The following is a 16,901-nucleotide window of genomic DNA, read 5'->3' as shown; positions in this document are numbered from 1 at the left end:
AGGAAGGGATCCCAGCATGGCCCCAGCTGCTCCCCCCATCCCGCACTCACCTCCCTGCAGGACTGATCCTGGATTCCCGGCCCCCCCGGGCAGTATCAGGGGCAACATGAGCAGAGCAGAGCAGAGCTGAGGTGCCCGTGCAGTCTCTGTGTCCCTCTCGTGCTGCTCCGCTTTGGCGGCTTCACCTCCCACTGCTGACACACTCCTGACATCACCAGCTCCGCTGCAACGCCTCCCACACACCCTTTTCCCCGATAAAGGGAAAACCCAACAGAGGAGGGAACAGAGGCGGCTTCTACCGAGGGGCTGCACCCCTCCGAGCACCCTGAGCCCTGTGGGGGCCGAGGTGGGAGCAGGGCAGTGCGGGGGGCTGCCATGGGGTCCGCATGGTGCCGCGTCCCAGCCCCGCTGCCCTTGACTCACACCCCAGAGGCAACAGGTTCGACCAGAAGCATCATCGCGGCGTTCCCGGCCGATCCCGGCGCCCGCTCCCACGCTCGTAAAAGCGATGGGCGTGCTTCAAACATGACCTCTGGAAAAAAAACGCCTCTTATCGTCGCGGGTGATGACTCCTCGTCCCCTTTATCACTTCCTTTGGGTTTTTCCCCTCCGGATGCGCTCGACATTCCCGAGGGCTGCGGGAAAAGGGGCCACCTGTCCAAAGGGCAGCAGGGCGTGATGAGGGTCGCGTTTTGCAGGGCAAAATGGAGCAGCCCCACCACCTGGAGCAGCCTCCTGCCCAGACAGAGAGACATGCCAGCATTCCAAGGGTCCGGGGGGACCCTTCCATGAGCCTGTGCAAATCCAACATCACGATCATCTGCGGTGATGAGAAGGAAAAAAACCCCAATCCTTTGCATTTTTAAGAAAACCTGCATGGAATTGCCTCAGGATGTGGGTAGAGCTTTGCCCCACTTCCTCCCCACCCTGTGAGATCCATTCCAGTCCAAAAGGAGCTGACAGGCGCCCCAAGCATTTGCAGCTGGGTACATTCAGCACAAAGACATCTGCCTTCCTGCCCAAAGACTGGGATAACTCCAGCTCCCCCCTCTGCTGCTCCTCAGCAGGAGAGATGGGGGAGCAGTATTTGTAATTCTGCACCCAGGACACATTTTTGCTTTTATGGACTGAAAAGTGCCCTGTCCTTAAATTATCCCACTTAAGAACAATATAAGCTCCTTAGCAATCAGCTCCTCTGACAAACCTTCCTAAGGCAGGTCCTTCAAAAAAAAGGCTGATGACTAAATGAGCAGCTCCAGAACAAGTTGTGAGCTAATAATATTTATACAGATGCACTTAAAAATAATCTTGAATTGAAGTGTTACAAGTTTCTGCCTAACATGCCTGGATTCATGAAGGTAAGAAAAAAAAATGGCCTCAATACAAAGGGGAAAAGTAATAAACTTCTTCCCCTAAATTTTTCTAATTTGTGGTCAAAAGGCAACACTTGGGAAACTGTCACTGCACTAGAGATATCCTGCTCCCTTCAAATACTCCCTAACCCTGTACAGACATGTTCCTAAATAATTCCTAATTTCAATCTTACCTAAACTGCATGCATATTTAAAGACAAAAGAGTTGTAAAAAAAAAAAAATAAAATCTGGAAATCTGGAACTGGTTTTTGAGGGCTGGAAGAACAATTAGGAATAATTAAAATGTTTTTGTGGAAGTTTTGCAATGTACGTTCCCTTTAACCAGGTGATTAAGTCCACCTGAGCTAATTAATGTTTTCTTAATAGCCTTCCCATCCATGTAGGTTGTCAGATTCTTAAAAGCTCCTGAAAATTCCCACTGAGCATCACAGGGGTTGCCTGTCTGACTCTTTGGGAAGAATTTGGTCTGGCCATGGTTGGTTTTCTGGGTCTTCTTGGAAAAAGCGGAGGTGCAGCTCTGATCACACCTCATTACTCAGGCACCTCTGTGTACCAGCCAGACTCCTACCACCCAGCTGCTGCTTTCCCAGCCCATGAGTTTAGGCTTCCTGCATTTCTACTGTGATCCTCTTCCAGATACTAGGGCACACTGAAAGAAAAAAAGAGATCACCCTCTTTCCCGTACAAAAAGAGCTGTAACTGTGGTCCAAGGTGACCAAGCAGACACAGACTGCCTAAATGGTGAGGCACATTGATAAAAGAAGCAGCTGGCTTTTTACCTGGCTGATCTTGCATCCAGTTTTGAATAAAATGCAAGTTTGTCTGGGCCTGACAGCAGGAGCAAACTGGCTTGGAAAAACGGCTCCATCAGGATTGCAGGCAGGAGCTGGCAGAGCCCCCTCCTTGAGAGGCGTTCAGGAGAGCTGCTCCAGGGCCTTGGCTCAATATTCCTATGAGCCTGCTGGATTTTGCTTAAAAAAAATATTCTAGGGTCTTTTTTCTGATTTTTTTTTTTTTTTGCAAGGAGGTGAAAATCTGAAGAGCAGCTGAGCGAGGAGCTGTGTGGTCACACACTGCTGTGCCAGGCACAGCACATGCCAAGGTTGCACCTGGGATCTTTCCAAGGCTGATGGCAAATCCTGACCAATAGCTAAATCACCCAGATCTCCGAATTTCCACCCAAGGGATCACTGGGTAAGGTCAGCATGGAAGTGCAAGCCACACTGCAGTGTTTGCAGCAGCCTTTCCCTCGAGAAGCACTTCCAAAGCACCTCATGGTACGTGCAGTGCTCGTAAGGAGGTTCTGCAACCAGCACCTCAGGAACTGGCTGGGAACAGCAATCTGCAGACAAATCTGGCAATTCAGAGCAAGGAAACATAAAAGAATTCTGCCCACAGGAATGCACCCCACCCGACGAAGGAAATTACCACCCTGCCAGCAGCGCTGGAAGGAGGGCTGTGTTTCAGCCCCTCTGCTGCACTTTGCTGTCTGGCATCCTGCCTTCAACTGGGATCTTTCTGCTTTACACTGCTATGGCTGGCTGTGGAGGGAGGCACTGGAGGAGATGGCAAGACAGCCAAAATGCCCCACCTGCAGCAACTTCTGAGGGAAAGGAGGCAGACAGCTCCCACCTGTGCCAGCATAATCTGGCAGAGCTCACCTGCAGGCATCCTTCATCTCTTAAATATTAAGCCAGGCCTCTAAAAACCTCTTCAATCACATTTTTTTTTCCTAATACATTATGATCAGTCCCTGCCTGGTCCTCACTAGCATTGGCATTAATGAGATATGTCTCAGCACCAAACTGTCCCCAAACATGTGTGTTTCGGGGCAGGTGAGCTTCAAGCAATTTTCTGCACATCTAGAAAGAACTGAATTTCAGAGCAGTCTCATAACAGCTCTGTGTTTATTTTAACTAATTATGTGAGCTTAGTATCTTCTGTCTAAACCAAAGGCTTGGTGAGAAATAAACACCATAAAAGAAATTTCTGCCTAATTAGAACTGTCTGAGAAGCCAGTGCTGCTGTGTTCTGAACCATTCAACAAAGCAGGACAGCAAATTTACATGAAGCAAATGTTCTGCAAGGGAAAACTTTCAGCATCAGCTCTTAGCATATGTTGAATTACGAGAGATATATCATAATAACTCCTCACAGCTCAGGAGCAATGCAACCCAACAAAGAGAAAGTCAGGCAAAAACGTCAGGAGGCTTGTGTGGATGAGCAAGGAGCTCCTGAACGAACTCAGACACAAAAAGGAACCCTACAGAGGGCGGGAGGAATACACAGAAATTGTCTGAACAGCCAGGAATCTCATTAGGAAACCTAAAGCCCTGATAGGATTAAATCCAGTCAGGGAAAAGTTTTTTTTTTGTGAGGGAGGTGAGGCCCTGGCACAGGTTGCCCAGAGAAGCTGCGGATGGTCTGTCCCTGGAAGTGTTCAAAGCCAGGTTGGATGGGGGTCTGAGCAACCTGGTCTAGTGAAAGGTGTCCCTGTCCATGGCAGGGGTATTGGAATTAGATTACTTTAAAGGTTCATTCCAGCCCACACCATCCTGTGACAAACGTTTCCCACTTCAGACGTAGTATACACTAACAAAAACACTTCTGAGAACACAATGTATTCAAGGCATCAAGCAGCAGAACCGATTTCTTGTACATTTGAAACAATCACGTAGCAAGATTAGTTCTTCTCTTCAGATAGTGCAGTTCATTTATCACCAGGGAGTCGCCCACAGAAACACAATGAAGTGGGAGAACAAGTCAAAAAGCCAGCAAGCTGCCTTCTCCAACTCTCAGAGGATCCCCACATACTGGCTGAACGCAGAATCAACTCAACTCTTGCCCTAATTACACCCTCCATTAACAAGACACGCATTGTTTATCTCGCCAGTGAGAAGAATAGGCTAGAGATAAAGGGAGATCTATTCTGTTTTGGAACGACAAAGTCCTGGGACCTATTTTATGCTTTTCCTAATTGATTCAGAGGAGACTGGGGACAGGATCTTGGCATGCCATCCCATTGCAAGCAGGAGGTACTTCTCCAAGCAGGAGGTGTCTCTTGGTATTAACTGCAGCTGAAAGGAGAATATGTTTGCAAAGCAGCAGGACTGCAGAGATAATCCCAGGTCTGAGTTCAAATCTGAGCAAGGGTTGCCAAACTCAGTCTTTTTTAATGCCCTGTGAGACTTCAGGATGATAATCAAGTGAGCTCAGTGTAATCTCTAGCCAGTATGGAGCCACTGCTTTTATCTAGAAAGACAGTTTCCATAAATGATCCCCAAAATACCTCTCCATTTTCAGTGTATTATGGAGCTGGAGCACAGTGCTTCCCTCAGTGCCCATCAGCTGGCAGTCCTGGGCGAGAGGGACTTGCTTCGCTAGAAACCACTTCCGAAGCAACACAAGCTTCCAGGAGTGACTTAGAGCAACAAAACTCCCTTGTCCAAACTATCTCAGGTCAACCAGCAAAATATTAATAGCCGGAGTCAAACCTCCCCAGCCAGCTTTACACAGACAGACAGACAGACACGGCAGGTTCTCCTGGTCCAGCCATGAGTTACACACCGTCCTCTCCGACACCACACGCTTCCCGCTCGGATGAGTGATGGCAGATGCACAAGTGTTGGCAGGGCTGGGTGATATGGATCTGGAGATTGCTTCATCCAGGGCTGTCATGCAAGTTGCCTCCTGTAAAGAGTTCTCAGCCTTGGACTTCATGCAACAGTGTTGATGCAATAACAAAATCTTGGGATAACCACTGCGCTCCAAGGCTTGTATTTAGGTCTCTTTGCCTAAAGACCTACTTGGATAAAGTCAAAAGATTTCTATTTTTGAGGAGGATGGTTATATTTGCTTGGATTTAACTGCCACTGCATTAATGGGTGCAGCTAAAATACATATATATTATTATTATTTAAATTATATTCTAAGTATGGACTTGGCTCTTGCCAAGTGCCTATGATTCTATGATTAAGCAAACAGAGCTACATCTGACAGCAGCCATCAGCCCTGCAGAAAAGACATGAGGAGCAGAATAAATCCCCCTGGTGTCAATTCAGTTGAGGCACAGACACCAACTCCTGTTCAAAGCCTCCCGTCTGAAGCACAACAGCTTTCCCACCACCACCAGTATCAGAGAGGTTTGCAGACTCTGAGACCACTTACATCTTTAATATTCAGAAAGGCCAGCTTGGTCTTCATTAGATTTGAACTCAGCCTTTCCCTTTTACTGAATTAATCAGCTGCATGTATATTCAAACATCACCAACTGGAGAAGTGGAGCACATTGAGGATGCTCTTTCCCAGATGGCTAAGGATAAACACAACAGAACTTTTGATCCACAGTATAAACAGCAGGATAACACCAGCACATGGCAGTTGTGAGTTTGGCTCCATCCCAAAAAGCAAAGCAAGAAAATTCTGCTAAATCCAGCAAGGATAGCACCTCTGTTCCACAAGACATGAATAGTTTACATGCCTACTGCTACAGAGAGGACTGTGCTTGCTGACTCCTAGGAGATTTAGGTAAGCTGTACATACTCTTCTCTCTGTGAAATAAATTCTGATACATTCATAAACATGAGCAAACAATAATACTGATGAAAAGGAAACTTCTGCCTGCCACATCACAGGCAGCAAGGCTACAGCTACACCGAAACAAACAGCAGTATCTCAGCATTTTAATTCCAAACCCAAATCTGGACATGGGTGCCCCTCTAGCCCTTTGGTTTTCCTACCAAAAATGATCTGATTCCAATCACTTCCATGGATTATATCAGAAGTGCCTTTTTATTTCAAGCCCTGAAACACACTTGCTATAAAGAACCTGTTTGCATACTTAGACACATGTTAAAAGCAGCCGTGGCTCAGGACAAGCTGTGGCTTAAATCATTTTTGTCCCCTCACACTGACACCAGACACAAATCCTTAAAGATACTACAGCCATATCCATCACCACACTTTCAAATGAGCTTACTGGCATTAAACCTTCCATCTGCATTTAGGCTCCTCTCTCACCTTCCCTTTTAATCTCTATCTTCTGCTGTATAATTATAATTTCAGTAAAGCCAACAACCACTGTAATTTCCATTGTAACACTTCCACTACAGAGGTGACCTCTGGTTTTCATTTATTTTTTTTAAACACAGCTCCTGCTGCATTCAAAGACAACGCCTTATAACTAACTGTAGCAGGGTGTGACTTGGTATCTGGGCCCTGCTGACCTTAAAAAAATTTTCTTAATCTGCCTGGTTGATGTTGTAAACTTGAAATCCCACAAGCATAAAAACTGCTTGGCAAAGCAATGCTTCCAGCCAGGCTGGCTCCATTTTCTTGGAGAGTGTTCCTGGTCACAGCTGGACATCTTGGCTGGAGAATGATCCTTTCCTGACCGGAAAACCTTATAGATGCTGCCTAAAAACAGGGAAGTACTCAGGGGCAAGAGGAGCTCCTTGATGTTCTCCTTTGACCATCAATGGCTGCATTAACATAACTTGATTTCCTGAGGTTCCTCCTGTGTCACTGTCATTTAGTGCAGGCAGGCAAAGAGAGACCTGGGAAGAAACTCTGCTTTACTACAGAAAGCACAGAAAAGACATGAGACATCACCTTGGACACACAGATATATAAATATACCGAGAGAAACCAAGTCACAGCCTTCTCTGGAAAAAAAAGAAGATCAAATTGGAAGCTCAAAGGGGAATTACTCTTAACAATGAAGTTTTGTTAAGCTCCGTTTCTTGGCACAAATACACTAAACAATATCATTTTGCAAATGTAAAACTCCCTGGCAGGGAGCACAACTTCATGTGAACTCCTGCCCAGACCATTCCTGAGGAAGGAGAACACCAAAACCCCAGACTTGGATGTTTCAACAAAGACATGACCAGAAACACCCCCCACCCCCCAGTCCAGCAGCATGGCACATGCAGCCCTGGCTTGCCCCCAACCCAGGGAGTTAAATCACCCTTCAAAGATTTTCAGGGCTCTGTCCTGTCACAAGGAGACACACAGCAGCTACAGGATGGGGCAAGATCCCAATATCCTGTGTACTGGATGTGTGATGGGTTTCCAAAGCTGCTGGCAGAAGAGCCTGCCTGGGCTCGCTGCCGGGGGCTCTGAGGGAGCCAGCAGAGCAATGCAGGACCCTCTGCCCTGTTCAAACAACAAGGGATGTTGTTGGCAGAGCTACTCTGCAGGAGACATACTGGGGAGCAGCAGGGTGAAAAAGGAGAAGTATGACCTTCAGTACTTGGCTTTTACTCTCAATCCCCCCTTTAAATTCACGGGAACACACGGTCGCCTCAACAAGCCTGCAATTTCACACAGCTCCCCTCGTATTCCACTGGTATCAGTGGAGCCTGTCACACCTCACACACAAAACAAGCACAGAAGCCAAGTGAAAACACTGCTCGAGTAAAAGGCCTTGCAGAAACCCAAATGCTTCGTATTTCTGTAGTTATCCCTGGAGGCTGCCAAAATTCCCGTCCTGAGACCACGAAACTCCAGACATGCAAGCCAAAGTTCCCAAAGGGAGTTTCCACTATCTGTGTGAGAGGGAGACATTTACTGCCTCAGTGCCAGCAGAATTTTCCTTCTGCCTCCAACCCTTGGTCTTCTGCCCATCAGTGTACTAAGCAACAGCTTAAAGAAGTATATTCTGACATGTAACACCATCCTGTGTTCCCCCCCCCCAAAAAAAAAAAATCAGATGCAAAAGAAACTTACTTTTCTGGGCTTAACTTTGTCTTGCAAGTCGTACTGGCCGATTCCCTTGTAACTTATTCCAAGCCACCATGGGATTCCTTGTTTATCCTAAAAAATGGATGTCCTTGTAAACCAAGAGCCACTTAAGAATTAGGCAATTCCAAGATTACAGCCCTTTTTACTCCGTGACAAGTACGAGTAGGTACGGAACAAAGATTTTCTGGCAAACAAATTGATGTGAAGTGCATTGCTGGGGTGAATGCAGAAATTTTCTGCCCCGGCCTTCCCAGGCAGAGGCACAAAACCAGGTGGTGGCTGTGCAAAGTGGCCACAAAAGCAACAGTGCTGCTGAAACAACGGGGTGTCACCATTTGCAGGAGTGGTTGTGAAGGGGGGAAGGATATGGGACAGAAAAAACTGTGGCCAGTGACTGCATTCACTGAATTCAGGCATGGGCAGTCACAGATGGAGAGAACAGCACAAAACATCAGCTTCTCAGGTACCACAGTCATGGCCATGACTCAAAGTAAGGAGATACCATCTCAGCTGACCTCTTCGGCACAAAACACTGTGGCCCAGGCTCTGCTCTACAAATGGGAATAAATGGAGTATTTCCATCACTCTCCAAAAGTATTTCTCAGCATTTCCCCACTCCAAGCATGCACCACTAATCACCTGCCACATAGAAATAAATTTTTTCCCCACTGTATTTTTTCTAATCTTGATTAATGTCTCTGGGGAAACTATTAATTGCTTCGGATCTCGAAGTGATATCTAGTTTAATTAAGGTGATAGGAATTTAGGTCCTGATAGGATTACAGAAGGTTTTACAAAGATTCCTTTCTGTCTCCTGTAGCATGTAATGCTGCACTCTGGAAACAATTTTTAAAGTATATTGAATGGGGGAAAATTACAGAGGTTGAAAAATGTGGGCTTTAATACTGATAGAATAGTACTGAATCATCCAACTGCTCCTAAAGGAATGTAATCACACATAATAAGCTCAGCAATCACATTATCTATAGGCAGTTACTAACCTTTACTCCATAGTAATGAACTCCATATGTTGGCAAAGCTTCTACCACTTTCATGTACCTGCAGATAGATTTATAGCATATCAGATGATTTTCTCTGGAGGGAGTAATATCTATTAACATATTTTTTTCACACATACGTCCAGGACACGTCATTTATCATTTGCATATTTTGAAGGCCTTAATAATTGAAGACCTATGTTTTCAGAAAAAAACAACCTAGCAGCCTGGCTTGGGGAAAGATGGGATATTTTGGCCCAGCTAAAGCAAATGGAAAATCTCTCACATAACAGAATATTCAATATCTTATCAGAAGATCACAGAACTGAAAATAAAAATTCTGAACTGAACAAGTGAGCCTTTTGGGAAATGCTGGCGGTAAAGATCTGCCTGTAATTATTCCATTATGGAGCTCTGGTTACAATGGAGAGGCTCCAAATGAAAGTGTTGATGCCATTGTATGACTGTTTCATGAGGCAATTCAAACAAACACTGAACAGACCATTTTTCCCTTGTTCCTATTGAAAAAAGCCCTTGAAATATTGAGACAGTTACAGGCATTGAGGTATGTGAGGAAAAACTACAAGTTGTCTACATTGTGCAGCCATGGGCATTATCTCAAACATCTTGTAACACATTCTACTGCATTTCCTTGTGGAAGTACAGTAATATTAATGGTAAATGGAAATTACAATTCCACAGGCTCTGTGTGCATCTTGGAAGACCTTGGTTGTTTTGAAAACCAAATGCTGAACACTGCAGAATTTTTTACAGGATTCAGGTAAAACTCACCCTAAGAGTTTGCTGGGAAAACTGATAGCAAGCAAGGGTTTGGAGTAGAGTCTTCCAATAGAGAAAGGTCCAAATTATTTCTTTTGTATTTGAGGTATATGAATGAGAACACATGCTGAAAGTGCAAGCCTGTGATATGTGAAACTTAAAAAAAAATCAACTCTGAAATATAACTCAGTGAAAAAGAATCTGACAGACACAAATGGAATCGTTTGCAGGCAATAATGACCACAACAGCCTGCCTTGCCACCTCTCAACAAAAAAAGAAGAACAGAAGAAAAGTGAAAAGATAATCTTCACAAATTAACAAGTGTCATACTCACTGAACGATGGCTTGTCCTCTGGTCAGACCTTTAATTTGTGTATAATGCTCAATTACTCTGTCCTCACTGCAAAGCAAGCACAAAACCCAATTTAGAGGCTCAGTGACTTTGTTCATGTGATGGCATCTGTGGGAGCTCAGCCACCTGCTCAGCCAGCAGAGCAGTGTCCCTCTGTACGCTCCTTGCTCTGGTTTACATTCTGGTTCTTACTGATTTCTTTCCCACCCTTCATTAGGCAGCATGGAGCTGCCTGGCTGATCCCACCCTTGCATCCTGCCTTCCAGACTAATTAAAGAATCGTTTCGGATCAGCCTGTTCTGCTGCAGATGCTGCTGCAGAATAATGGTGCTAATTGTATAAATTCATTTTAACGTTCTAAGGGACCCAAATTTCAAAGGCTGGTTAATGCTCCATATGTAAAGAAGAAGTTAAACCAGAACTGTATTCATTCCAGTTTATTTTTTTTTCCCCTGACATTTCATAGGTGAAAAAAACCACAGATTTGTCAGCAGTGACCTTTTTGTGTTTTTTTTCTGTTATATATTTCAACACTTTGTTTTGGTGGAATGCAAAATAAAATATGCATTTATGTGTCAGACACTTGAAAGCAAAGAAAAACCCAGCAGTATTCATCCTGAGAAAAACAAATCATAAGCAAGCATTGGTATACTTGAAAATCCATCACATACACATCAAGCCTAAAAAAAATGAAACAAATGAGGGAGTTAAACTTGCACAAATGGCATAAATTCCAAGGAAACAATATCATTGATTCATCCTAAATGCTGTGCTCCTCTACAGCAGGTTCAAGCCCCAAAATTGCATATGCCTTTCTGTTTCCAGCTTTTCTAAATTATTTTCTCCCCCTGTCCCGTTGAGAGGAACTGGGTGGGCATCTGGCAGCCAGCAAAGGTCACCCCACCACAGAGGCTCCACTGTGTGACAGATGAAGATCAAGGTGCTCTCTGCAAACCCAGGCTTGGCTGGAGTTCAGATTTCAGCTCCTTCTAATGCGTGGTCCCCACATATTCTGATCCAGCAGTTTCTAATCCAACAATTTAATTTGAACTTTCAAGGAGGAATTTGCCTTGGATCTTGCATAATTTATAACCTTCTAAAAAACTGGAAATGCTTGAACACGAGCAATTAACTCCACGTCCTGCATCACACAGGCTGAAAACTCTTTTAAAGAGTTTGCAAAACTGTTTTAGAGTGATCTTGCCATTATCATTCATAGCAATGATTTACATTTTAAATTAAACATCTCACCAGTAAGCAAGTGATGGATGCTCCTGCAGCGTCTTGGTAGGAAAGACGGGCAGTGTCTTCAAGTCTTTTCTAGTGTTTTCATCACTAAAAAAAAAACCAAACAATAAAAAATGGCACACAGTCACTGCTGGTGAATCAGAGGAGGACTCATTAGTTTGGGCAGAAGGAAGGGCTGTATTTGCTGCCCAAGAACATGGCACGTTGCCCCATATCAGGCTGTCATAGCAACGTAACTCTATAGGCCCTCTCACATGACAGTGATGTATATGGTGTCATGCAGACTCAAGTTGTAACTCATTATACAGACACGTGATGCTCAGGCCACCATGGAACACCATATCAATATTTATTTTGCACACCCTCACTCTATTTGCTGAGAGCAGAATGAGCCCTGAAACAGCTGCAGAAAGCAAGCCTCTGCCCAAGAGCAAGGCTTGTAGTGCTAAGTTTTGCTCTGTCTTTATCTAAAACCCTACCTCTAGACAACGAATTTCATGAAGCTGCATGGTATTTGTCAAATGTCAGAGTTTAACAGTGATCTGATTCAAAACAAAAGGTTTCAGTTCATATCCTTTAAAATATTTTCACTGAAAATAGTTTTTCTGGACTGCCCATCTTACAGAAAGTTCAAATATTTTGGACTCCAGGTCCAGCCTGGAATGACATAAAGGGAAGGCTGAAGTACATGAATGCAATTTATCACAAAGAAAAATCCCAGTAGAACACTTAAAAACCTGTTTACAGGCATCAGTAAAACGGTTAATATTTTCTCCTTGCACGCTCCATTAATTAATCAGCTGAAACCTGCACGCCTCATTTCGTCCAGGTTTCTGCGTGCCTTTGCAGCAGGGCCAGCAAGCACCAACATGACTCTTGTATGGAAAGAATGCACCAGCCACGTCCATCAGCATCGCCTCAGCTTCTGCATCCAGGCTTTCCTTGAAGGTGCTTTCCTGCTCCAGACCTCTGTCTTCAACAGATTCCACTATAAAGAGTTTTAACCTGAGCTACGTCCCCCCTCCTCCCTCAAAATCCACACCCTGAGCATCACTGGAGTGGACCAGAGCACTGAAACCTGCTCTGTGGGCACCAGAGGAGGCAGCAAACCCCCACCACGACTCCAGCTCCCAGATGCCACATGGAAAGTGCGGGAGATGAAAGGTTCCTCTGTTCCCCTAATCGCTCTGCAAGCTTCTTCCCCAGCCCTGACAATGTGCCTCAGCCCTGAGCAAGAGGGACCACCTCTGGGGACGAGGAAACAGTTCAATCAACAGCCTATTTATTCTTCAATGTCTTTGATGAAGCTGCCAAGAAAGGGTCAATTAGCGCCGAGGAGCGCTGGTTGCTGCACTCTTCTGCCAGAAATATCCATTTTTCTTTGCAAGCTGGCCAGCACCCAAGTGCCACAAACGGGGACAGCTGGGTAGAAAATCAGGATCTCTCCTACCAGCACTCAGATACAGCCAATGCTCACAAAAGCTGAGGGTTTTATTCATCCCTTACAAGCTCATTTTGACGGGATCAAAAGGCTGCAGGACATCTTGGCTTGCAGAGAGAAGGTAGATTACCAGGGTTTCATAGGGTCACACGAAAACGCAGTCACAGAGCACACTTTCCTGAGGCCTCAGAAACCAGAGCAAAAAATAAAAAATGCCCTAAACCAAAAAGCCAGGCCCTCAGTAACCTGGCCTGAACTCCCTGTTGGAGCAGGAGGTTCAGCCTGATGACTTCCTAAGGTCCCTTCCAGCTTCAGTCATAACCTCACAGGACAACTGATTATTAAAATACAAATTTCCTCCTATTTTTAAGCCTGACTCATTCCTGCAATGGCTGCTGTAGCAGGCAGGGTTGGCAGGGAAATAGAGTGAAGTAGGAGAGGTTTTGAAAGAAAGTAATCACAAAATAGCTCATTTTGACCAAACAAAAGGGCTGTTCCTCTCAATGTAGATTCTCAGCCTGCAGTATTCATAATCTGAGGGTTAATGCCTGGTCATTAAACCTCTATTTAGAAAGCTCATTGCAAGGGCTGAGGCAATAAGGAGGTTCATGCTGGAAAGCCAGGGCTGAGCTCTGGCAGAGGCAACTGGGATGGGGGGACAGGTGACTCCCCAGCTGTCACCAATATGGACGGGTAGAGAAGTCCCAAATTCTGCTTTGCCAGCCCTTATAGGGCCAGGAGCCCCCCCCATCACCAAGACTCTGCAGAAATGCCGCAAATCCTGGCAGCTGTGTTTCCTGTGCTATGTAATGCCACCTTTTGCACCATTCGTGGCCTCCAACAGTGCTACTCGCTTTCCTGTTTGTTTTTGAGCCTCTTGCCTCTCTGGATCTGGTTGAGTAGCAACTCTATCCTCGTCAGTGCCAAAACAAGAGTCCCAGTTAAGCTTGAGTGACAAGCAGCAGCTCATCAATATGGAAATGTCTATCGCTGAATTTAAACCCAGGGCCAGCCAGCACACCCACCTCCTGACAAGGCTTGCGGGGTCTGAGCTGGGTAACACAGAGATCAAAGGGCTGTAACCATGTCTGTGCCATGACAGGGGGCACACATCCCTCCAGCACTGACCCAGAGCCACAGGCCCTGCTGCAGTCTGCCAGCAGGCAGAGTCCACAGAGCTGCGACAACTTACAGGAGAGCTGGATCTACTCTGTCTTCTGCCAACCTACAAACCCACCCAACTTCTTCCAACAGTAGAGAATACACTTATTTTACGAGGCAAAGTTGGCCCCTGGGGCTTGCCTTCCTGAAGGGACCCAACCTCACACCCTGAGGTTCAGACACACCATCCCATCCACGTGCTCCAGGAGGAGTCCATCTAAATGGACTTATAAGGTCTGAAAGTCCCTGAGAAGCCACAGGAGGATTTTTGCCCTGCATAATTGTAAAATCAAGCGTGAAACAACCCTAGAAAAAAAGTAAAAGACCTGGGAGAAACAGGGCACAGCTCCTTGCAGGCTGGATGCCTTCAGACAGTGCAGGCTGGCACAGTAACAGCCTGGATCTGCTGACTGCACGCCCAAGGATTAGCTTTTCGGATGATTCACGGCTTCGGGGATAATAAAAGCCTCAAATGGTCCCCCCTCCCCTTCCACAGAGTCCATTATCACTTCATCTGCACCAAGCACGTCTCCCCTTGACCTTCAGGATCACTTTCCCAAGCCCTCTGAGACCCAGCCGCTCCCCAGAGGGGACAACTCCAGATAGCAGGAGCGACGGTTTGAATTATTACCTGTTCCTGTTTGGTTTCACAACGACCACAAGACGATACAGCAATCTCAGGGCAGACAGCCCTGGCTCCAGATGTCCAACCATCCATGATATCTGCCAGCCAAACACACCAGTGTTGTATCTGGCATGTCCACGGTGGGTTCCCACCAGGAGGAGGACGCGGCTGTCGGGACGGGGAGGCCCCCTTGCATTTAATCTGACCTCTGCTACAGAGGGGGTTTTCTTGACTGGTGGTTCTTGGCATAATTTCAATACATAAACTTAAACAGCCCAGAGTCAACAGGACTGAACATTTTTTTGGCAAAAGGTTTGTTTATTCCCCAAGAGGGGAATATAGGAAACTCTCATCTCAAGTATTTTTCCACTATGGAGAAGAATTAAAGAAAACCGTCAGACAGATCCTTTCCTTCCTATTCCACCCTCCAAATGGGTGTTTTCTCTCTGGCAGATATGAAGCAGAACGTGAATCAATCCGGGCAATGCAACTGCAAATAATGAAAATCTGAATCAGACCCTCCTCACGCTGAACCTCAGTTTTCATTCCCAGTACTGCCCATAATTAATTCTCTGTCCCAACACGATCAAACACTGGGCAGGACGATGTCCCCAGCAGCACACCCTGCTCATCAGTGCCAGGTCTATGGAGAGGGAAGGCACTTTGACTCTAAAATAAGCAATACTAATATTTAATCATGTAACATACTATCAGTAGGACTTCCCACTTCCAACTCCTATCCCTAGCAGCAAACCTGGACCAATCCCCCATGTTTCCTACAACCTGCTGACATTACAGTGAAATTTTAGGCATTTCGCTAAAACCCTACCAGAAATCCGTGAAGGAACCAAGCCAGGTTGTTGTGGCATGCTCTGCCTAAAGCAAGTCACTGAAAATTAAAACAGACTTCCATATTTACGGCCCCAGAAAGTGCATCTTGACAGCTTGTAATGGAGTGATACAACACTCCCTGCTAGGCAAAGATTTACAGAACTGTGCTCATTAGGACCATTTGTCAATGGGTGTCCAGGCGTTTCCCTGTGCCCACTGTCAAAAACCAGCTCACGCCTGTTCCTAATGCAGGTAAGAGCTTAGATGGAGTAAGATGTGGTTAATGAGATTAACAAAACGTGAAGAGCAAGTGACACACCCAGCAGCAAAAGCAATATATTGGACTACAGCATAGAAGTTTATCAGCCCACAGATTCTTTGTAAATATTAACAACTCGACGAGGACAAGACTTCAGACAACTTTTAAGTGACTAAAGGGATGGCAGGTGTGTCTGCCTCTGCTGAATTGTGTTGATAACACTTCATAAAGTAAGAATTTATCACTGGGAAAAGTGCTTTGGATAGTGACTTTCCTCTATTCTTGATGCCTTTTGACCTCACATAAATACTTTCTCTTGTGTTGCTACGGGATCATTGGAATAAGTCACCCCTGGGTCCTTCTGAATGTCATTATTTTATATTAAGTCAATTCTTGAAATAAATTTTAGGCATACCACAGATAGAATGTAGAGTGGCCTTACTTTTAGAAAATATCAACCAGCCTCTCAAGTTAACCTGAAAGTTATTTCATGGACACATAAATATCAACAAATACTTCTTAGAATTTCAGGTGAGATACAAGAAAATGTGGAGCTTCACAGCTAAAGTATGATACATTATTACCCTGCATTGCAAAGATGCTTCAAAACATTTCCATTAGGATTCCCCATCTTATTCCCTTCAAGATATTTAGAGCCAGAAAAATAAATACACTGAAACAGCACACAATTAGAGTAGATACTTGAAAGTTTGACAGTCAGGGGTTTCAGAGGGCTCGTCAGGTTACTCAGGTGATGTCAGTAACGGTCCTATTTCATGAAAATAACCACTGAATTCTGAATTGCAATTCTGCAACAGTACAAAAACATCCTGTGCTGCTGCTCACAACCCAGCCTGATCCTAAGGCGACTTTCTAAAGTGATCAGACTTAGGGAAGCATCACCAAAGTCTCCAAGGTTCTCCCATTCCTTACATTCACAGATGAGAACTGGCAACACTGATCATCCTGCTGCAGCTGGACTTTTTTGTACAGGTGCCTTTTCTGTAGGCTTTGGGTTTGTTTTAAAATAAACAGAAGGGCAGAGTGTGGCAACCTCAGGCTCTCATGGAGGCCGGTCTGCCTTTCG

General features: G+C 45.3%; 1 protein-coding gene across 2 annotated transcripts in view; it reads right to left on the bottom strand.

Annotated features, from left to right (window-relative positions):
- The window catches only part of FRMD4B (FERM domain containing 4B), an 82,776-nt gene that overhangs the window by 15,790 nt on the left and 50,085 nt on the right, over positions 1–16,901 (bottom strand). For both annotated transcript variants that reach the window (XM_064667210.1, XM_064667211.1), the window contains 4 exons: positions 11,501–11,584; positions 10,232–10,297; positions 9,120–9,177; positions 8,104–8,190 (listed from right to left, as the gene is read on the bottom strand). In XM_064667210.1, coding sequence (XP_064523280.1) covers positions 8,104–8,190; positions 9,120–9,177; positions 10,232–10,297; positions 11,501–11,584 — 295 coding nt within the window. The remainder of the gene's footprint in view (positions 1–8,103; positions 8,191–9,119; positions 9,178–10,231; positions 10,298–11,500; positions 11,585–16,901) is intronic.

The sequence above is a fragment of the Pseudopipra pipra genome, chromosome 11 (genome assembly GCF_036250125.1).
Source record: "Pseudopipra pipra isolate bDixPip1 chromosome 11, bDixPip1.hap1, whole genome shotgun sequence".
Taxonomy (NCBI): domain Eukaryota; kingdom Metazoa; phylum Chordata; class Aves; order Passeriformes; family Pipridae; genus Pseudopipra; species Pseudopipra pipra.
Note: the sequence above shows the minus strand (reverse complement) of the source record. Positions and strands in the feature narration are given on the sequence as shown.